The sequence below is a fragment of the Ovis canadensis genome, chromosome Y (genome assembly GCF_042477335.2).
Source record: "Ovis canadensis isolate MfBH-ARS-UI-01 breed Bighorn chromosome Y, ARS-UI_OviCan_v2, whole genome shotgun sequence".
NCBI classification, from domain to species: Eukaryota; Metazoa; Chordata; class Mammalia; order Artiodactyla; family Bovidae; genus Ovis; species Ovis canadensis.
This window is the reverse complement of record NC_091271.1, coordinates 621334-642682: the sequence shown is the minus strand read 5'-3', so window position 1 is coordinate 642682 and position 21349 is coordinate 621334. Positions and strand designations below refer to the sequence as shown.

Genomic DNA, 21349 nt, shown 5'->3' with positions numbered 1-21349 from the left:
GTCAACCCAGGCTTTGTCCTGCAGGACAAAGCCCACTGTCAGGACAAAGCCCACTGTCAGGACAAAGCCCACTGACAGGACAAAGCCCACCGTCAGGACAAAGCCCACAGACAGGACAAAGCCCACCGACAGGACAAAGCCCACTGTCAGGACAAAGCCCACTGTCAGGACAAAGCCCACTGTCAGGAAAAAGCCCACTGACAAATCTCCCTGACAACCTCTGGGAAGTGATTCTCCATTGAGACCCTGCGGTCCAGCCAACTTTGTCCCTTACACAGACATCATGCTTCCTCTGATGCCATCGGGAGCTGGACCAAATCTCCCTAACCCTGGATGAGCAGCCAGAAAGCATCAGCTAGATGAGACCTGTCTGGGCCTCCGTCTCCAAACACAGGACTTTCAAGACCCACCAGAGGCTGAGAACCCTGGCTGGCAACATCCATTATCTGATCAGCCTCTCTAGACAGTTGTATCCGGCGGGGCTGCGCAAATGATCGGCGAGGCTGAAACAATGATTCTGCATTTTTTTTTTTTCCTTTCTGACCAGAGTCATCTTTTAAAATAAAAGCATGTGTGTTTCCTGTAGTCATTTCCTCAGTTTCCTTTCCACCTTTTTAAAAAAGGGGTGACCTTCATACGTTAGTCATGAGCCCAAGTCCCCTTGGAGGAGTCGACTTTCTGCTCGATGCCTCCACCTCCTGCCTCCACCATGAGGCGTGTCTTTCTGCCCTGGGCGGCCGCTGCTGTCTTCTTGCTGGGACACGCGAATGCTTCAGGGAAAACCAAACCGGGTAAGTCCTGCTCGCAGCTGTAGCCGCCTGTCTGCCTGAAATGCCCTTGCTTTCAACATCTCTGCTTTTTTAAAAAATTTTCTTTTTACGTGTCTTTTGCAAACTCACGGTTTTCTTTGTGAAGCTGACCAGAGCTTTCACAGGTTCCCCTCCTTTAGTCGGCAAGATCTCCTGGAGGAGGGCATAGCAGTCCACTCCAGTCTTCTTGCCTGGAGAATCCCCGTGGACAGAGGAGCCTGAAGGGCTACAGTCCATGGGGGTCTCAAAGAATCAGTTACGACTGAAGTCTCTACAAACCCGAGTCTGCCTGTTGTAAAGGACCCTCCTCTTCATTGCCTTCAAGACTAGGTTCAGATGGGAAAAAAAAAAAAAAAAAGAAAGAAATACGAGAGCCCGCGTCTAGAAAACTGAAAATCTGGGTGGTTTCACTGTGCTGCCTGCCTGCAAAGAGGTTGCAAGCCTTTTGCTTAAATGAATACTTACCTTTCTGTGGTGGGGTTTCCCTGATGGTTCAGACAGTAAAGGACCCACCTGGCAATGTAGGAGACCCAGATTCGATCTCTGGGTCGGGAAGATGCCCTGAAGACGGGAATGGCTACCCACTTCAGTATTCCGGCCTGGAGAATCCCCATGGACAGAGGAGCCTGGTGGGCCACGGTCCACGGGGTTGCAAAGAGTCTGACATGACTGAGTGACTAATGCTTTCACGCTGAGGGTGGCCCAGGTGGGAGCTGACGATGGCACGTTCCTGACGTTCTTTTTCTGAACTGTCCGCGGGCATCACCCCACGCTAGACCATCCCTGTTGGAGATGGCCTCTTGCCCAGCTGGTTTGGACGGGTTCTCAGGGACCTTCTGGGCTGAAGCCCTGTGTGTGTGTGGGGAGGAGAACTGTGCTTCCAGCAGGGGGGGAGGGGGAGGGAGCCTGGATATGGGGTGTCCCCAGGCCTGACACTCACGTAATTTCCCAAGCTGTGTGCAGATCGGAGTCCAGATCTGGCCTCCCGTCTTCCAGCAACAGAAGTAAGAGAGGAAGACCCGGCTAGGCCTGGCGTGCCCACGGCCACAGACTCCTTGAGAGCTGTAGCTTCCTCCTGACTGCCAGTCCTGCATCCGGAGTTTGGATGGAAAAGTGCAGTTTAGACCAGCTCTGGAATCTGAACCACTTAAGCACAAATACAATAGTAAGATTTTGTTGTTCAGTTGCTCAGTCGTGTCCGACTCTTTCTGACCCCATGGACCGTAGCATACCAGGCCTCCCTGTCCATCACCAACTCCCGGAGCTTACTCAAACTCATGTCCATCAAATCAGTGATGTCATCCAACCATCTCATCCTCTGTCATCCACTTCTCCTCCTGCCTTCAACTTTCCCAGCATCGGGGTCTTTTCAAATGAGTCAGTTCTTTGCAGCAGGGGGCCAAAGGATTGGAGCTTCAGCTTCAGCATCAGTCCTTCCAATGAACACCCAGGGCTGATCTCCTTTAGGATGGACTGGTTGGATCTCCTTGCAGTCCAAGGGACTCTCAAGAGTCTTCTCCAACACCACAGTTCAAAGGCATCCATTCTTGGGTGCTCAGCCTTCTTTAGGATCCAACTCTCGTCCGTACCTGACCACTGGGAAAATCATAGCTTTGACTAGACGGACCTTTGTTGGCAAAGTGATGTCTCTGGTTTTTAATACACTGTGTAGGTTTATCGTAGCTTTTCTTTCAAGGACATGGGAGAGAGCTTGGAAGGGCTGAGGGCTCATCCCCCTGTGAAGCTGGGCTCAGTCAGATCCTTTGTAGGAACTTCCTGGAAAATGCAGGGCTCACTTTATAATGGCCTTTGTTTGCCTGAGGTCATTACGGGTATAAGACCCTAAGAACCCACTGGGCATGGCCTTAATAAAGCAGCCCCTCTTCCCACCCAAGGTCCCAGAGTTGTGTCGAGAGACTCCCTCAGGGGCCATTTCCACTCAGTTGATCCATTTTTAATGAGCAGAGTCAGACTTCACGGCTGCAGTGGACTATCAGTATTTCCGCCTGAGGCCATCATGCTTCGATGGCAGGGCTCCTGGGCTGCTGATGAGGCACCTTTGCCCCCCTCAAAAATGCCCTTGAACTTACAAGGAAAACGCACACACCCCCAGGGCTGGGGACCAGACGTCTGAGGTCAAGGTGTCCCAGGGCTGAGCTTCCTGCAGAGGCTCCAGGGGAGGGTCCTCCCCGCCTCTTCTGGCTTCTGGGGGCTCCAGGCGTCCGTCCCTGGGCTGGTGGCCGCCTCCCTGCCGTCTCTGCCTCCGTCTCCACGTGGCTTCTCCTCTCTGTCTGTGTCTCCCCTCTTCTGTGTCTTATGAGGACCCTGTCATGGGGTTTAGGGCCACCCCCCACCCAGGAGGAACCTCATCTCAGACCCTTCACTCCATCACACCTGCAAAGACCCCGTTTCTTAATGAGGTCCTGTTCCCAGGTTCTGGGGTTAGCACGTAGGTGTGCCATCTGCAGCGCCGCAGTTCAAGCCCTACAGGGCCTATTCAAGGGGTGCTAACATTTGAGAGAGACGGGGGTCCTTTTCTGTTTCGACAGGTCTTGCTGTAGTCGTAAGGGGAGGGAGGTCGTCGAAGCAGACGACCTGGTACCCAATCTGAGTCTGTAGCAGAGACGCGGGACGAAGCAACGGCTCTCGAGATGCTATTTTTTTAAATCTATGTCTTTGCTTTTGGCTGTTGCTGGGTCTTCGCTGCTGTGCCCTTGAGTTCACGAGCTGCTCTAGAAGTAAGAAGGCGGTGTGGGCAAGAGACGGAGTGTGTGTGAGCAAGTCATGTCCGACTCTGTGCGACCCCGTGGACTGTAGCCCGTCAGGCTCCTCTGTCCACGGGATTCTCCAGGCGAGAACACTGGAGTGGGTTGTCATGCCCACCTCCAGGGGATCTTCCCGACCCGGAGGTCGAACCTATATCTCGTGCGTCTCCAGTGTTGGTAGGTGGATTCTTCACCTCTAGCGCCACCTGGGAAGCTAGTGGGATGAGATTCCGTAGATATGACTACAGAGATATTATATGTAGACCCAGGGATCGAGCCCGGGCCTCCTGCATTGTAAGCAAGACGCTTTACCATCTGAGCCACCAGGGAAGTCAGATGTAGATACAGACATAGCTGGAGATGTGGAGAAGGCAATGGCAGCCCACTCCAGTGTTCTTGTCTGGAGAATCTCAGGGACAGTGGAGCCTGCTGGGCTGCCGTCTATGGGGTCGCACAGAGTCGGACCGATCAAAGCGGCTTAGCAGCAGCAGCAGCGTGTATAAATGTAAAACCCGTGTGGTATCCATAACAGCCAAGGCTGCTTGAACTGCCTCAGCCTTCCCGGATGGAAAAAGGCCCTAAGACTCTATCTCCGACGATGTAACGGATGATGTGCCGATTGCCCCCACGATCTGCCGCCCCGGATGACCTTAGTCACACCCCCTCGGAAATACCCAGCAGGGCTGGGCTCCAAGTCCCTCTGAACGCCCGATCTCGCTGGAACAAACGCCCCCGATTCATCCGCACGTTTTTCTATGCGCTCTCCAAATTGGGAAGCTGGTTCTACCTCTGGGGAGGGGGGGGTGGGTGCGGGGAGTTCTTGGTATTTACACGACGCGTCTGCCTGTCGGAGGCCCGCAGCTGGTACGTTTGTTCACGTCCAGATTGCTCATGACGTTGGTTGGTTTTCTGAGAAAAAGTTAAAAAAAAAAAAAAAAGAAGAAGAAATTAACAGAAACGAAGTCATGTTTACAAAAGCGCCCAGACCTTTCAGGACCATCTGGATCTGTGAGATAGGAGGCTCCCGTTTTCAAGACCCTCTCCGTGGGGTTCCCTGTTCACCGGTGTTAGACGACAAAGTAAGTGTCAGACGTGAGGAGGATCTGGAGGAAACGAAATTAGGCAAAAAAGGTGGATGGGGGGCGGGGGTGGTAATGCTCTGGTTAACAGCTTAGTTAATTCACTCGCCAGGTGATTCAGCTCTTTAAGCACACAACTCAATTCTTTAAAAAAACAAAACATTCTTTCTTTTTTAACAGAAGGATAATTGATTTATAGATGGTTTAGTTGACACAGAGCTGATGCATGAGCTTCCCCGGTGGCTCAGCGGTCCAGATTCCGCCTGCAGAGCAGTAGCCACGGAAAACTCGGGTTCGATTTCTCAGTGGGGAAGATTCCCCTGGAGGAGGGCATAGCAACCGACTCCAGGATTCTTGCGTGGGGCATCCCTTGGACAGAGGAGCCCGGCGGGCTGCGGTCCACAGGGTCGCAAAGAGTCGGACACCACGGAGCGCGCAGGCTCGCTCGCGCAGCCGATGCATCAAACATTAATATAAGTTACAGGTGCACAGCACAGTGCTTCTTGTCTGTGAAAAGCGATGACCCCTTTACAGTTACTGTAAAATGGTTTCTATACTGCCTTTGAAGAACTGTATCATTCTTGTATTATAAGGGCCAAACACACCAGACTCTGGACACATAGTAAAACTGTAAAATGTGTTGATAATTACAGCTAACGAGACAGATATCTGTACATCGTCACATAGATGGTCACCTAGATAGATGACGCAGGTGATCGTTATTGATAGATACATAAACACCGAGAACGGATGGATAATAACTCGATGATCTAATGATGACGATGGCTAAATGCTGACCTGATAATATTCTCGTTGCATGCATGCCTAGTGACTTGATCGTGTCCCACTCTTTGCGACCCTGGGGACTGTAGCCCGCCAGGCTCCTCTGTCCATGGGATCCTCCAGGCAAGCACACTGGAGTGGGTTGCCGTTTCCTCCTCCAGGGGGATCTTCCCCGCCCTGGAATCCAACCCGCATTTCCGGTGACTTCCGCTCTGCCGATGGCTTCTTTACCCACTGAGGCATCATGGCAGGCCAATACTCTGATTACGCCGGGCTAAATAAGATGCATCAACAATTTTTTTTTTTAAAGCACCGCATCATTCTTACGAGTGCTGACATCATTTTATAAATGTCAAAGCCTTTCCAGCGTCGCCTCAGAGTCCTCTCTGCTTATCTTAAAAAAAAAATTTTTTTTTTTTTCTGCACAGGAAGCGCATTGCAGCTTCAGGTGATCAACTTTAATTTTGAAACCGTGCAGATTACCTGGAACACAAGTGCATACGCCGGGATTAATTTCACGTTCGTTTACAAGTAAGTGCCGTCACTGGGATTAATTTCACGTCCGTCTGCAAGTAAGGCGCCGCCCCCCCCTCCCCCACGACCCTGGAAAACCATGCCTTTGGCTAAAGCGTTTTTCCTCGGAATACGGCACCGATGGGGGCAGCCAGGAAGTGAAGAACTGTTAAGTTCGAGTGTGACTGTGCGAATGTGCCCTCTGGAGACCCCCCCCCCCCCCACCCCACCACCAGTAACCACAGCTCCCAGGCCTTCTAACCGAGGATGCCTGAGTCTCGCTGGAAACCGCCAGGATTCTCGCAGGAGGTGCAGAGCGGTCTGACTCCACGGGGCCCCCTGCAACGTGCCGGCAACTCTTTGCCCGCCTTCAACTCTGTTGCCTTCAACTATATTCCCTGCTCTCCAGGGGCCGCCTTCCAAGAAACACCCATTTCCCCCTTTCACGGGGCGCTTTGCCTCGCTTGACTCAACGACCTGAGCGGCCACGTGGGAGCCAGGGTTTTTTTTTTTTTTTTTTCCCAATGAATTTGGTCTCACTTTTGTAAAGAGTAGGGGGGTGTTCGGTGAGGGCTTGAGTCGTTGCCATCTGATAAAACACGAGATAGGCGGGAAGGCAAACAGAAGAGGGAAATTTTTAAGATGAATTTGTTGGGAAAATAAGACTCATGGGGCAAAAAATTAAGTGCCGGATGGTATAGGTGGGCTCACAGATAGCTCGTGTCATTTTTTTTTCTTCCTGAGCAGCGATTTTTTCTGTCATATAGGAGATAATTCTTGATCTCATCACAGATTGGGGTTGAGTCTTAAGGATGGAGCGTAAACCTGTCTCTAGGCTTCCTGTTAACACTGCAGCAGAGTCTGAAAGCTTTACCCACTTTTGGCACATCCCTGTTAAAAGTGCATCCTTGAATCAAGGGCTTGGTTGCTCTGGAGGTCAGTTATTTATTGATACCAATTTATTGATTGCTCATGGTATTGCTATGTGACAGCAATTATTATTATTGATACCATTAATAGAATCTTAGATGGTCTCAACAAACTACAACAAGCTGGGTAACTTGGAACAACGGAAAAAACCAAAATGTATCCTCCCCTAGTCCTGAGAACCAGACGTCTGAAGTCAGGGTGTTCCCGGGCTGGGCTTCCTGCAGAGGCTCCAGGGGAGGGTCCTCCCCTCCTCTTCCAGCTCCTGGGGCCTCTGGGCGTCCGTCCCTGGGCTGGTGGCCGCCTCCCTCCCGTCTCCGCCTCCGTCTCCACGTGGCTTCTCCGCTGCGTCCGTGTCTCTCCTCTTCCGTGTCTTATAAGGACCCTGTGGTGGCGTTTAGGGCCACCCCCACTCAGGCGGACCTCATCTCAGACCCTTCACTCCATCACAGCTGCAGAGACCCTGCTTCTTAATAAGGTCTTGTTCACAGGTTCCGGGTTAGCGGGTAGGCAGGCCGTTTGCAGCGCCAGCGTTCAGCCCCTACGGGATCCATCGAAGGGCCGTCAACATTTGAGAGAGAGGGGGTCCTTTTCTGTTTTGACAGGTCTTGCTGTAGTCGTAAGGGGAGGGAGGTCATCGAAGCAGATGAGAGTAGAGTCCGTCGGTACGGTTCACGGGCTTGCTTGCTCCGTAGCGTGTGGGACCTTCCCGGCGCAGGGATCGAATGCGAATCTCCTGCATCGGCAGGCGGATTGTTTCCTCCGCTGAGCCACCAGGGAAGCCCCCAAGATGTTATTTTCGAGGACGCGACACGACTGAGTGATTCTCTTTTTAAAATTCCAGATTCGATAAAAGGGAGGAATACAGACCATGCTCCAGCTATATCCTTCAACACGGTTGCAGCGCCGGGTGCCTGCTGGAGGTGCAAAGAGATGGGCCTCTGTATTTTTCCATCCGGAATGGAACACAGCCTCTTCTCACCAAGAACCTAGCGATCAGCGCTTACCGTACGTGTTAAGTACCTTGAGGGGTGACTATGCGTCTCGGGTTAGGAGCCGCCATACACAATGGAGTGAACCAGTCTCTCCAAAGCGTGCTGTTTGGATCTACGTTTCTGTGATGTAACGGCCCTTTCTTTCTTTCTTTTTCATTGACGGTTGGAATGTCAGAGGTCCATCTTAGAATCCGCTGGGAGGTTTGACCCTTGGGTGGGGACGATTCCCCTGGAGAAGGAAATGGCAACCCACTCCAGTATGGGTGCCTGGAGAATCCCACGGACAGAGGAGCCTGGTGGGGCTACCGTCCACAGGGTTGCAAGAGTCACACATGATTTCCGACTAAACAACGTAGCCGATTAAAAAAGCTGTGGTGACACCAGCTGGGCAGCTAAGGGACCCAGTCACACATACACATGTATCCACTCTCCCCCAAACTCCCCTCCCATCCAGGCTGCCACGTGACACTCAGCAGAGTTCCCTGTGCTGTCCAGCAGGTCCTTGCTGGTTCTCCGTGTTAAACACAGCAGTGTGTCCATGTCCATCCCAGACTCCCTGACTATCCCTTCCTCCATCCTTCCCCCTGGTGACCATAAGGTTATTACAGAGTGTTGAGCAGAGTTCCCTGTGCTGGACAGCAGGACCTGGCTGGTTCTCCATGTTAAACACAGCAGTGTGTCCATGTCCGTCCCAGACTCCCTGACTATCCCTTCCCCATCCTTCCCCCTGGGAACCATAAGGTTATTACAAAGTTTTGATCAGAGTTCCCTGTGCTGTCCAGCAGGTCCTTGCTGGTTCTCCATGTTAAATGCAGCAGTGTGTCCCTGTCCATCCCAGATTCCCTGACTATCCCTTCCCCCGTCCTCTCCCCCTGGTGGTGGTAAGTTTGCTCTCTAGGTCTGTCTCTTTCTGTTTTGTAACTACATTCACTGTGTCCTATCTTTTTAGACTCTGCATATAACGGATGTCACAGGATGTTTTTCCTTCTCTGTCTGACTGTTCAATCCCACGGTCTCTACGACCTCATCTTACGTTAGACCTCTGTAATGATCCTCTTTCCGGAGATGGTGAAGGGCTAGGGGCCAGCAGCTCAAGGCGACTGGTGGGAACAGGATTTGTTCCATGACACATCCTGAAATCTTTCTCCCCCAGTTTCAGGGGAGCGCCTTTCCACGAGACCCTCACGGGTGCTTGGAGAGCTGGCTAGCCCTTCTAACTGCCCATGCACTAAAGACAAGGAAGCCTCACGTCCCATGCAGTATTCGGGAGAGGATGGGCAGCAGGCAGAGAGGAAAGGGGACCGAAGCCCAGGGGCCGCTGTGAGCTCAGAGACGGGCCGTGTTTACCTTCTCGGCGGTGCTGCTCACCGCGCTGTTTCTCATTCTCAGTGAAACCCAGATCCCCCGGCGACCTGAGCTTCCAGTGGCGCCAGGAGGCCGTGACGGTGACCTGCTCCAACCTGGGATACAACGACCTCCAGTATGAAATCCAACACAAGACCGTCTTTGACGCTGTGTGGCAGGTGAGGTTTCGTCGTCCCGGGTCGGGTGTGAGTAGGCACCCCCAGGATGGGGAGGCAGAGAGACACAGACATCCAGACTGGCTTTATGCATTTGCTCACGCGATTATCGGCTTCCCTGGCGGCTCAGACGCTAAAGAATCCGCCTGCGATGCTGGAGACCCGGGTTCGATCCCTGGGTGGGGAAGATCCCCTGGAGGAGGAAATGGCAACCCACTCCAGTATTCTTGCTGGAGAATCCCATGGACAGAGGAGCCTGGCGGGCTACAGTCCACGGGGTCGCAGAGAGTCGGGCACGACTGAGCGGCTGGCACTTTCCTTTTCACTTTCCCTGGCGGTCCAGTGGTTAGGAATCCGCCTTGCAAAGCAGGCCACGTGGGTGGGTTCCATCCCTGGTCCGGGAACCCAGGATTCCATGTGCGTCAGGGAAGCTCAGCCTGTGAGGCAATGACTGAGCTGGTGTTCTGTGACGAAGATCCCACGTATTGCAGTTGAGCCCTGATGTAGCCAAATAAATAAATACATTTTTCAAATTACTTTTGTAAAAAGGAAGACCTTAGAAAGTCTTCAGAAGCATCTTTCATCATGTTCGTTATGACGGATTTATTTCCTTTTTGGAGAGAAGGGCTTTTTTTTTTTTTTTCCTGCTGTTGTTTTGAGGATAAACATCTGTCCAGAGAGAAGTGAAACAGGAGAAGGAAGTCCTGGAAGCAGGAACCTCATGCAAATCTGTGGGACAAGAAGAACGCGGCAGTCAGGGCTCACCGTGCGTGATTTGTCTGCTCCAGTCCACAGAGGCTGAGACCTGCAACATCACCGTCGACGGTCTGGATCCTGAGAAGTGTTATTTCTTCCGGGCCAGGGTGAAAGCCCTGGAGTTTGCCTACGGCTCAGAAACGTACCCCAGTGACTGGTCAGAGGTGACGCACCAGCAGAGGGGTGAGCTGCGAGGTAATGCTTGTCACGCAGCATCGCTGCCCAGTACGGGCCAGCGGGCTCTGTGCGGGGAGGGCGGAATGGGGCGCCTTGGGGATGACCCCAAGGCCTTCTGCAGAGGTCACTGCGGAAGCAATGGCTCTTCCTGTGGCCGTTATCATCGCACTAAGCTTCACTTTCATGTCTATTGGCCCAGCAAGAATAAAAAGTGTTATTTCTGAATGTTGTTGGGCTTCCCTGCTGGCTCCGCTTGTAAAGAATCTGCCTACAATGCAGGAGACCTGGGTTCAAGCCCTGGGTTGAAAAGATTCCCTGGAGAAGGGAAAGTCTACCCACTCCAGTATTCTGGCCTGAAGAATCCCATGCGCGGTATAGTCCATGGGGTCGCAAAGAGTCGGACACGACTGAATGTTGTTCTGTGGATATATGTATAGAGACATAGATAGATGTATCGATACATAGAAGATAAATAGTAGATAATAGATGCTTAATGGATAGATGACGGTAGATTACAGACGTAGATAAGGAGAGGCTTCCCAGATGGCTTAGTGGTAAAGAGTCTGCCTGCAGTGCAGGAGAACAGGAGACGGGGGTTCGATCCCTGGATCAGGAAGATGCCCTGGAGGAGGGCATGGCCACCCACCCCAGTAATCTTGCCTGGAGAAGCCCACGGACAGAGGCGCCTGATGGGCTACAGTCCACGGGGTCGCAGAGAGTCAGACACGACTGAAGTGACCTAGGGAGCGGGTGTAGGTAAGTTGATGATGGGTACACGGCAGAGACAGATAGATGCGACGTATAGCTCGACAGAGAGGCGTGACCGGAGGTAGACAAGTAGGTGGATAATAGACGGGTAGATGGCAGACAGCTGCGCGGATGCCTGCTCATTCGCTCGGCTCTGTGACCCCATAGACTGCAGCCCACCAGGCTCCTCCATCCGTGGGAGTCTCCAGGAAAGAATACTGGAGTGCATTGCCATTTCCTCCTCCAGGCGATCTTCCCGACCCAGGGATCGAACCCGGGTCTCCTGCATTGCAGGCAGATTCTCTACTGCTGACCCAGCGGGGAAGATAGATAGATGGAGAGACAGACAGATGGATAGACGCACAGATAGATAGACAGCTGGACAGATAGACAGACAGACAGATGGATAGAGACACAGATAGACAGCTGGACAGATAGACACACCAAATCAAGCCCTGATACCCTCAAACACCCCTAGGAATAAGGTGAGTCTGTGCTTCCTTCTGCCCAGCATCTCCCTCTCCAGAGTACCCACCTCTCCTTACCAGGATATTTCACACCAAAAGCAACATCTGCTGACGCTGACAATTCTCGAGGGAAGGAAAAACGGCCGTGGCTGGGGTGGGGGGTGATTAGAGTGTGACCGTATCATGATGAAAACTTCACAGGCCTCGTTCCATTTCCCTTTAGATTCGTGCTGGGAAAACAACCTTTTCCCCAAGTTTATTTTAATTGCTGGCATGGTCTCCTTCCTGACAGTCTTCCTTCTGCTTCTGTCTCTGTGGAAACTACACAGGTAAGGCCACCCCCGCCAGACTCCTCACACACATGGGCTTTGGTTCCCATATGTAGTGAGTTGGGGGGGGGGGGAATAATTGTGTGATGTGGTTATTTAGCTGAATTTCACTTTCTCTCTAATGCACATGGTACATGACAAGAAAACAGAGGTGAATAGTGCAAAGGTGTGGAGATCCCTGCAGAATTTGAGAAGTATTCTCATGAAGACCATAAGAGGCAGCAATGTTCATACGTATGAGCGGTACTGCTGTTTAGTCACTAAGTTGTGTCTGACTCCGTGGACCGCAGCACGCCAGGCCTCCCTGTCCATCACCAACTCCCGGAGTTTGCTCAAACTCATGTCCATCGAGTCACTGATGCCATCCAACCATCTCACCCTCTGTCGTCCCCTTGTCCTCCTGCCCTCCATATTTCCCAGCATCAGGGTCTTTTCCAGTGAGTCAGTTCTTCACATCGGGTGGTCAAAGTATTGGAGTTTCAGCTTCAGCATCAGTCCTTCCAATGAATATTCAGGACTCATTTCCTTTAGCATTCGTTTGATCTCCTTTCTGTCCAAGGATTCTCAAAAGTCTTCTCCAGCACCACAGTGTGAAAGCATCAGTTCTTCGGCGCTCAGCCTTCTTTCCTGTCCAGCTCTCACATCTGTACATGACTTACTGGAAAAAAAACATAGCCGTGACTGTACCAACCTTTGTCAGCAAAGTGATGTCTCAGCTTTTTAATAATTGTTCTAAGTTTATTGTAGTGAACGTTCTTCAAACGCACACCGCACTGAGCTCTGTCCTCCTATCATGTTAGAATGGCAAGCGTGTACAACATGTTTTAATTTTTATTCATATTTATTAAACTGGGCAACGTGGTGAGTGATGTGAGGAGAATTGGACAAGAAAAGCTTGTGAATCCAGTTACAGATATAGCCAAACATGATTCTCTGAAACCATAGAAAACTTTTAAAAAATGTGACGTTAAATACTTCTCTCTGTTATCCTTCCAGGCAATAATTTAACTGCTGCCATTTCCAGCCTTATTCGAGCTTAGTTGTGCCCAGGCATTTGACTGTTGGTGATGTTTCAAGGGACTGATGCCCAGGACTGTGGGCGCCATCTTTATTTCTCAGGTTGCCATTTCCATAGCAACAACGGGAGTGATGTATAGAGACAGATGGGGCGCATTCTGGACCACTCACGCTGGGTCTGAGCCAGGCTGAGTCAGACAGTTTCAAGGCCCTTCCTTCATGGTTGCAGACAGCATGGGGGTAATTCTCCGAATTCTTGCACATTGCCTATTAATTCTCCAGTCGAGATTTCCCGCTCTCCCCAGCTCAGACAGATGCCACCTTCGTCATTCTCTGCTTGGGAACAGAGGAAGTAGGGAGCGGGGAGGAGATGCCGCTGTCAGATAGGGGTGTTGACGAGTGACAGGTCTGATTTTTTTTTTTTTTGCTCTTGTTTTGTTTTGCTGCGGTGTTTTTTAATTCAAAACTGAAACCACTCCTAAGGGAGTCTGAAGGATACACTTCTTGAGGGGGCGGGGGGTGGAAACACTCCTCCTGTCTTTAAGAAAGCTTCTGTTACAATGAGTGGTCTAATCAACTGTATTATTTTCCCAGAGCTGCCGTAACAGAGCGCCAGAGACTGGGGGTTCAAACAACATTGATTTCTCCCAGTCCTGGAGGCTGGAGCCTGAGGTCCCGGCGCGGGCAGGGCTGGCTCCTCCTGAGACCCCTCTGCTGGGCGTGCAGACGGCCGTCTCCTCCGGGTCCTCACATGGTCCTCCCTCTCTCTGTGTGTGTCTGTGTGCTGACCACCTCTTATTATAAGGGTCCCACTCCCGTAGGATTAGCATCCTATCAGATGGGAACCTCTCTTATGTTCTGTCCCTAGGGGCCTGCAAATTAAATTGGCCAACCAAAGACAGTAACAGAAGAGTATGCCTATATTTCTTTTTGGATGTAATATTTTTAAGTGCCCAAGTCATTCACAGGAAGCAAGTGAACAGCTAACCAGGCAGTTCATCTGGGGACTTTTATAGCATTTTAACAAAGGGCAGTAATCTGTGGAGAAGTCACCAGACAAGGGAAGAGGGAGTCTGGATGGGTGTAAATTGTGGGGAGGTGATTAAGAGATGTGTGATCCAAACTGTAGGCAGATGAAGGTTGTCTGAATGGAATCATCCTGACACCATCTTGCTGATAATGCCTCATTCTCCATTTCCTGCTACAGGAGGGCATGCTTTTATGAATGGGATTATTGCTTTTTTTTTTTTTTTAATCAGGAGGGAAATTGATGCTCTCCTTTTAGGCAGATTTTTTAATCAGCCCTGCCCACACTGGGATGCTCTCGTTTCAGGCAGAGGGCATCCCCTGGCTCTGCTTTTTCTCAAGCGGACGCAGCTCCGCCAAGGTCCTGTGTCTCCGACATCCACATGCTGCTGTCCTAGGCCCCTGGTGGGGGTCTTTCCCCGTGGATGCCCCGCTCAGGGCTGCCAGCCCATCTGACCAGACCGTCCATGTCCGTTTCAGGATCAAGAAGGTTCTCATGCCCAGCGTTCCTGATCCCAGGTTCTCCTTCTTGGGGCTCTTTGAGTCCCACCAAGGCAACTTCCAGGTAAGCAGCATCTCCTTGTACAGGCTTGCTCTGGGGAAGGCCTCATATCACCCCTCTTCCATGTTTTATTTGTTTCTGCCTAGAGGCATTTTTTAAAATCAACTTTTTATTTTGCATTGGGGTACAGCCAATTAATGACAGTTTCAGCTGGACAGCAAAGAGACTCAGCCATCCATGTACACGTATCCATTCTCCCCCAAACTCCCCTCCCATCCAGGCTGCCATGTGACACTGAGCAGAGTTCCCTGTGCTGTCCAGCAGGCCCTTGCTGGTTCTCCATGTTAAACACAGCAGTGTGTCCATGTCCATCCCAGACTCCCTGACTGTCCCTTCCCCCATCCTTCCCCCTGGTGACCATAAGGTTATTACAGAGTATTGAGCAGACTTCCCTGTGCTGGACAGCAGCTCCTTGCTGGTTCTCCATGTTAAATACACCAGTTTGTCCATGTCCATCCCACACTCCCTGACTATCCCTTCCCCCATCCTTCCCCCTGGGAATATAAGGTTATTACAGAGTATTGAGCAGACTTCCCTGTGGTGTCCAGCAGGCCCTTGCTGGTTCTCCATGTGAAACACAGCAGTGTGTCCATGTCCATCCCAGACTCCCTGACTGTCCCTTCCCCCACCCTTCCCCCGGGAACCATAAGTTCATTCTCGGAGCCTGTGAGCCTGTTCCTGTCTTGTACCTAAGTTCACTTGTAACGTTTCTCTTTAGTGTCTGCATGAAAGGGCTGACATAGGATATTTCTCCTTCTCTGTGTGACTTACTTGACTTGGTGTGACAATCTCTAGGTCCATCTCTGTCGCTGCAGATGGCATTTATTTCATCCTTGTTATGAGTAAGCAACATTCCAGGGTGTGTATATATACGTCACATGTCCTTTATCGGGGGTTTTCCCGGTGGCTCAGATGGTAACGAATACGCCTGCAAAGCAGGAGGCGTGGGTTCGATGCCTGGATGGGGAAGATCCCCCTGGAGGAGGAAATGTCTGCTCATTAATTACTGTGTGGATGGACACTAAGGCCGCATCTGGGTCTGGGCCATTGTAAAGAGTTGCAATGAACAGTGGGGCTGATTCATCATTAATGAAAAAGAAAAAGAAAACAACAACAACAACAACAAAAGGCTTTTATTACTCTTCAAACGCCTGCAAGCCTCTTCGAATCCGAAAGCAGCGGTTTCCTGTTTTTCTCTTTTGGTCAGAGAAAGTGGATCCAAGGGTCTCCGAGGGCGGCTTCTCTTGAAATAAACCTCTTGACATCCCGCCGCCGCAGGCCCATGGGATTTTCCAGCCTCCACGCCTCCTGATCTTATCAGGAGGTTCCGTTCTTACTCTGTTCCCACTTGCGCGGGGGCCGACAGCGAAACCTGCATTTCCGCTTTTCAACGTTGATGGTCGTTAAACTTCGTTCCCCTGATAAGCGCTTACAGGGAGGGGGCCGAGGAGGAACTGGGGCAGACGGAGCGAGGCGGGGGGTCCGGCTCCTCGCATCACCCGGTGTGGATTTGATAGCACGCCGGGATCAGAGCACCGTGCATTCCCTGGGGCTGCCACAGACCTGGGGGTGCAAAGCATCACACACTCATCCTCTGCCCGGTCCTGGGGACCACACGTCTGAGGTCAGGATGTCCCAGGGCTGGGCTCCCTGCAGAGGCTCCAGGGGAGGGTCCTCCCCGCCTCTTCCAGCTTCCGGGGGCTCCGGGCGGCCGTCCCTGGGCTGGTGGCCGCCTCCCTCCAGTCTCTGCCCCCGTCTCCACGTCTCCACGTGGCTTCTCCTCTGCATCCCTGTCTCCCCTCTTCTGTGTCTTATAAGGACCCTGCCATGGGGTTTAGGCCCACCCCCAGCCAGGAGGAACCTCATCTCAGACCCTTCACTCCATCACCTCTGCAAAGAAAAGACCTTGTTTCCAAATTAAGTCCTGTTCCCACGTTCTGAGGGGTAGCGCGTGGGTATATCGTTATTTTAGGAAGAGAGTTTAGTGTTCAGTTCCTTCTTTTTTTTTTTTTTCTCAATTGCTTCAGTTGTAGCCAACTCTTTGTGACCCCATGGACTGCAGCCCCCAAGGCTCCTCTGTCCGTGGAATTCTCCAGGCAAGAATCCTGAAGTGGCTTGCCATTTCCTTCTCCCGGGGATCTTCCTGATTCAGGGATCAAACTGCTATCTCTTAGGTCCTTTGCGTTGGCAGGCGGTTTTTTGTTGTTGTTTCATTTTTGCTTTTTTTTTTTCACTACTAGTACCACCTGGGAAGTCCATTAAGCTTAACTGAATTGAAAACTAATTAGTTGTAGGAGATGAAAAGAAAAAAAAAAAATTTTTTTTCTTCTAACCTCTTAAGTGCGGTCCCTGAGGCCCTGCAAATTAAACAGACCAGAAAGATTAAAGAGAGAGACGTGAACACGCCCGGGAGGTAGGTAAACCGTGGCCCTGATTTGCCGTTTTAACAAAGGATGATGGACTGTTCGGAAGAGACTAGGTAAAGGGAAAGGGCTTGGGGATCTGTGAGTGGCAGGCGCGATGAGACGAGGTGACTAGGAATCGCTTCAGAAATGAAGGTCGTTTAGTGAGATTTTGTGCAGACTCAAGCTCTCTCAGGTGACAAGCATTGTCTCTGGAGTTGGAAGGGACTGGGGGACTCTTCCAAGTGTACATGTACTTTCCCAAAGGGTCATTAATTAATATTGACATCGATTTTAGGGCAGATACGTGGAGAGCAGAGAACAGGCTCTGCAACTCTTGATACTTAGCCGCCTGCGGGTCAGCATCCTCCGCACGTCAAAGGGGCATACTGGGGAGTTGTGTCCCGGTCCCTCTCAAGGGAGAGGAAAGGGGATTACGACAGAATTTAGGACAGGGAACCTCAATTTTTTCCCCCAAAACTGGGGCTAGAAGAAGGAGCCGGGGAGGGATGTTAGAAGGGAGAGAGGAGTCCCCTTGAGGAGGGCAGTCCCATGGAGCTCCCAACCTCAGGAAATCTTGGGTCACCTGTTAGAAATTCAGCGTCCACCCCATCAGACCTGCTGACTGCTGACGGAAGGTCCTCCTTCTGACACCTCATCACTCCCATCTCAAACAGCATACATGGGAGTGAACAACGGATCTGGGTTTCTGAAAAGATGTTCAGGCGCCCTTGTGTGTCTGGAGCGACCACAGGCCGGCGCTTTGAGGCTGATGACAGAAGGCAGGTGTGAAAACCACAGGATTCCGGACCAGGGTGCTAGACAGGAGAGCCTTTTTTGTCCCAGCCGGGGAAAGTGTCCGCGCCAAGCACATGTGTGAAGACGCACCAGGTCCGAAGGCAGGGCTTTCCGACACAGAGTCTGAGCCACAGTAACTTTTTTAATTTTAATTTTTTTAACACCAAAAACGTTTTGTATTGGGGTACAGATGATTAACAGTGTGAACAGCAAGTGGGGACTCAGCCATCCATATACATGTACCCACTCTCCTCCAACCTCCCCTCACATCCAGGCTGCCACCTGACATGGAGCAGAGTTCCCTGTGCTGTCCAGCAGGTCCTTGCTGGTTCCCCATGTTAAATGCAGCAGTGTGTCCATGTCCATCCCAGACTCCCTGACTATCCCTTTCCCATCCTTCCCCCGGCAACCATAAGGTTATTACAGAGTATTGAGCAGAGTCCCCTGTGCTGTCCAGGAGGTCCTTGCTGGTTCTCCATGTTAAATGCAGCAGCGTGTCCATGTCCATCCCAGACTCCCTAACTATCCCTTCCCCCATCCTTTCCCCGGGAACCATAAGGTTATTACAGAGTATTGAGCAGAGTTCCCTGTGCTGTCCAGCAGGTCCTTGCTGGTTCTCCATGTTAAATCCAGCAGGGTGTCCATGTCCATCCCAGACTCCCTGACTGTCCCTCCCCCATCCTTCCCCCTGGTGACCATAAGGTTATCACAGACGTTTCCTCTTTGCAGGAGTGGATCAAGGACACGCAGAACGTGGCGCCCTTGAACAAAATGGAAGACGGGGAGCTGGAGTGTGCCCCTGAAGACGCCGTGGTGGTCCAGCCGGCCGAGGCTGAGACGCCCAAGACCGTGGTGATGACGAGCCCCCTGTACCCACAGATGGGGGAGGAAGAGGCCACCGGGGACTCTGGCCAGCTCCCTTGCCAGCCGCCCCAGGGCCACGGGGTGGTCTCTCTTGGGGATTTCACGTTTGTGATGAATGACAACTCTTACATGATGTTATGAGGGGGTGCAAACTCACAAGCCAACATCCCAGTCTACCTTGATGCTTGACGACCTGGGAGAACATCTTGGGAGCCAAAAAAACCTCCACAAAGGGGACTCCCCAGAACCAAGGATGCTGACGTCTAAGGTCACCGAGTGCTCCAAAGCCCCAACCCACATCTGAGGTCACCCAGCACCCCTACACCCCCAACCAATGCATCCCATTCATGCCGACGTTCAAGGGCTTGAAGGTGGACTGCCTGTAGGTGGCAGACGCTTGGTCGGGCTGGTTCTTGCTGTCTCCTGGCTCACATGAATCATAAGGATAGACGACCAAGACCAGCCTGCGTTGCGCATGCCCGCCCGCCCCGTCCTTCCCATATTTCCACTCGCAACCGGTTCCTGCATCATTTGCCAGTCACCACACGTGCCCGGCAGGCGAGGTGCAGAACGCCTGCTTTACGGGCACCAGCCGCCCGCCTCCCGCCCCAGACAGGCAGGAGAGCCCCTTCCGGCAATCACCAAGGCCTTTTTGCAAACCAGGGTTCCGTTTAACCAGCGACTCAGGACCTTGCTCCTGAGAGATACTTGAATGTGACGACGCTCTGCGGGAACAAAGCGTCCCAGGTTGAATAGACGTTATTGTTTCTTTTTCGATACTGAAATTTCTTTTAAAGTGTGAGCAGGATAACTATGGTGGAATGTAAGTGCTTGCTGCTGTTCATGGAGACCGGAAGATGCCAGCTGGATTCCCTTAGACTTCAGGTCCAGGAGCTTTCTAGACTTCGAGAGTATTGATTTCTCTGGTGTTTTGTTTTTTTTTTTTAATTTTCAGGCTGGCACTGAATTTATCTTGTCTGTGTCTTCAGGATGCAGGAAACAAGCTTGATCAGATATACCTGGAGTCTGTGTGTGTGTGTGTGTGTGTGTGTGTCTGTTTGGTGTCGAGGATGTCTAATTTAGCAGAATGTCTCCCCATTCTGGAAAACTGCTCCACAAAGGTACAAATGAAAGAAATCACCTTTATCAGTGAACAAACAGCAAGCCAGTGTGAAGTGAAAAATACCTCCTGCCGTGTCAAATAAAGGAGATGTGTCACAGCCATCAGCGATTTCTCCCCTCTGAGTTCGAATGTTGGTCAGTGGCCAAATCATGTCTGACTGTCTGTGACCCCATGGACTGCAGCACGCCAGGCCTCCTGTCCGTCACCAACTCCTGGAGTTTACTCAAACTCATGTCGATTTGAGTCGGTGATGCCATCCAGCCATCTCATCCTCTGTCACCCTCTTCTCCCACCCTCAATCTTTCCCAGCATCTGGGTCTTTTCCAGTGAGTCAGCTCCTCGCATCAGGTGGCCAAAGGATTGGAGTTTCAGCTTTAGCATCAGTCCTTCCAGTGAATATTCTGGACTGGTTTCCTTTAAGATGGATTGGTTGGATCTCCTTGCAGTCCAAGGGACAAATATTAATGTGAGCTCCTAAAACTGTGATTCAGACTGCACCATCCACTCCGCCCCCCGCCCCGACCCCGCCACTCCATACCCATGGTGATAGCTAAGGGGCTGAGGGGCTGAGGAAAGTGCAAGAATCAGCCATCCGTGACCGAGGAAACAGGCTTGGCCCCAGACAGCCGAGGTGCCTTTGAAAGGAGTGGATTCAGTGAGCCCACAAGCTTGCATCCTTCCTTACATAGAATGCTAAATTCCTTCCCTTGATATCTGATCTTTGAGTTCAGATCTGCCGGTTCCGTTTGTTGCAAACTTGTATACAGCCTGACTCCCGCTCTGGCCTCCTCAGAGCTGTGTTCTCAGAGCTACGGAGATGCTGGCTCGGAGTCCTACACACACTCCCGCTGAATAAAATAACCCTCTGCTTTCAGCTGCTCACTAGTTTTCAGTTGACACCAGAATGCAACACCCACCGCAGGAAGCCAGCTTGACAGGGTATTGCAAACGGAGAAAGACCCTCATCCCATTTTTTTTCCAGCTCAGCAACCCGTTCCCTGGGCCTCTTGCAGAAAACACGGCTACGTGTCTTGTATCTGTGGGATGTGGGTTTTGCAACTCCGGGCCAGGTTTCCAGCTGCAGTCAGGGGCCCCCAGCTCCTGCCCCGGAGGCCGGGCGTTCACCAGGTCGCTCCTGGTGTGGAAGGCTCATGTCCGGGTCAGAGGTGCTGTGCAGGGTGGCCAGTCGGGGAGCGGGGACCCCAGAAATCACTGCTCACAGATCCCAAGCTGGGCGGTTGCGTCGGGCGGGGGACTTTTGAGCAGGGAGAAAGTTTAGAACATCCTGTTTCAGAAAAAACTGCTTTGTTCTGAAACCACGGCATCCCACGGCCCCTGAACAGTTCAGAGAAAGGAGGGTGTGAATGCGTGTTAGCAGTCCTGCTCGGAGCTCTCACCGGCGCCCTGGGTTTGACCCTGTCTCCAGTGCCTCGTCTCCAGACAGGCATCCGCGAAGTGAGGGAGGCAGGACCCCACTCCCCATCCTTACGTGGGATGGGTTTCAACACGCCACCACTTCTTTTTATTTTATTTTCTTAATTGGTTTATGTTTCACTGAAGGATAATGACAACACTGTTGGTCTCTGGCCTGCTTCAACATGGATCAGCCATGTGCTGGGCTAAGTGGCTTCAGTCGCGTCCGACTCTTTGCGACCCCGTGGACTGCAGCCCCTCCAGGACCCCCTGTTCA

At 51.8% G+C, this 21349-nt stretch overlaps 1 protein-coding gene across 1 annotated transcript; it reads left to right on the top strand.

The window, feature by feature from the left end:
* Window positions 1–650: 650 nt before the first annotated feature.
* Window positions 651–20533, top strand: LOC138929839 (cytokine receptor-like factor 2). Its single transcript, XM_070289526.1, has 8 exons — window positions 651–791; window positions 5865–5967; window positions 7721–7884; window positions 9261–9394; window positions 10180–10342; window positions 11762–11867; window positions 14391–14475; window positions 18402–20533. The coding sequence occupies exons 1-8, from the start codon at window positions 686–688 to the stop codon at window positions 18675–18677; spliced, it is 1137 nt and encodes a 378-aa protein (XP_070145627.1). The 5' UTR covers window positions 651–685; the 3' UTR covers window positions 18678–20533.
* The last annotated feature ends 816 nt before the right edge of the window (window positions 20534–21349 follow it).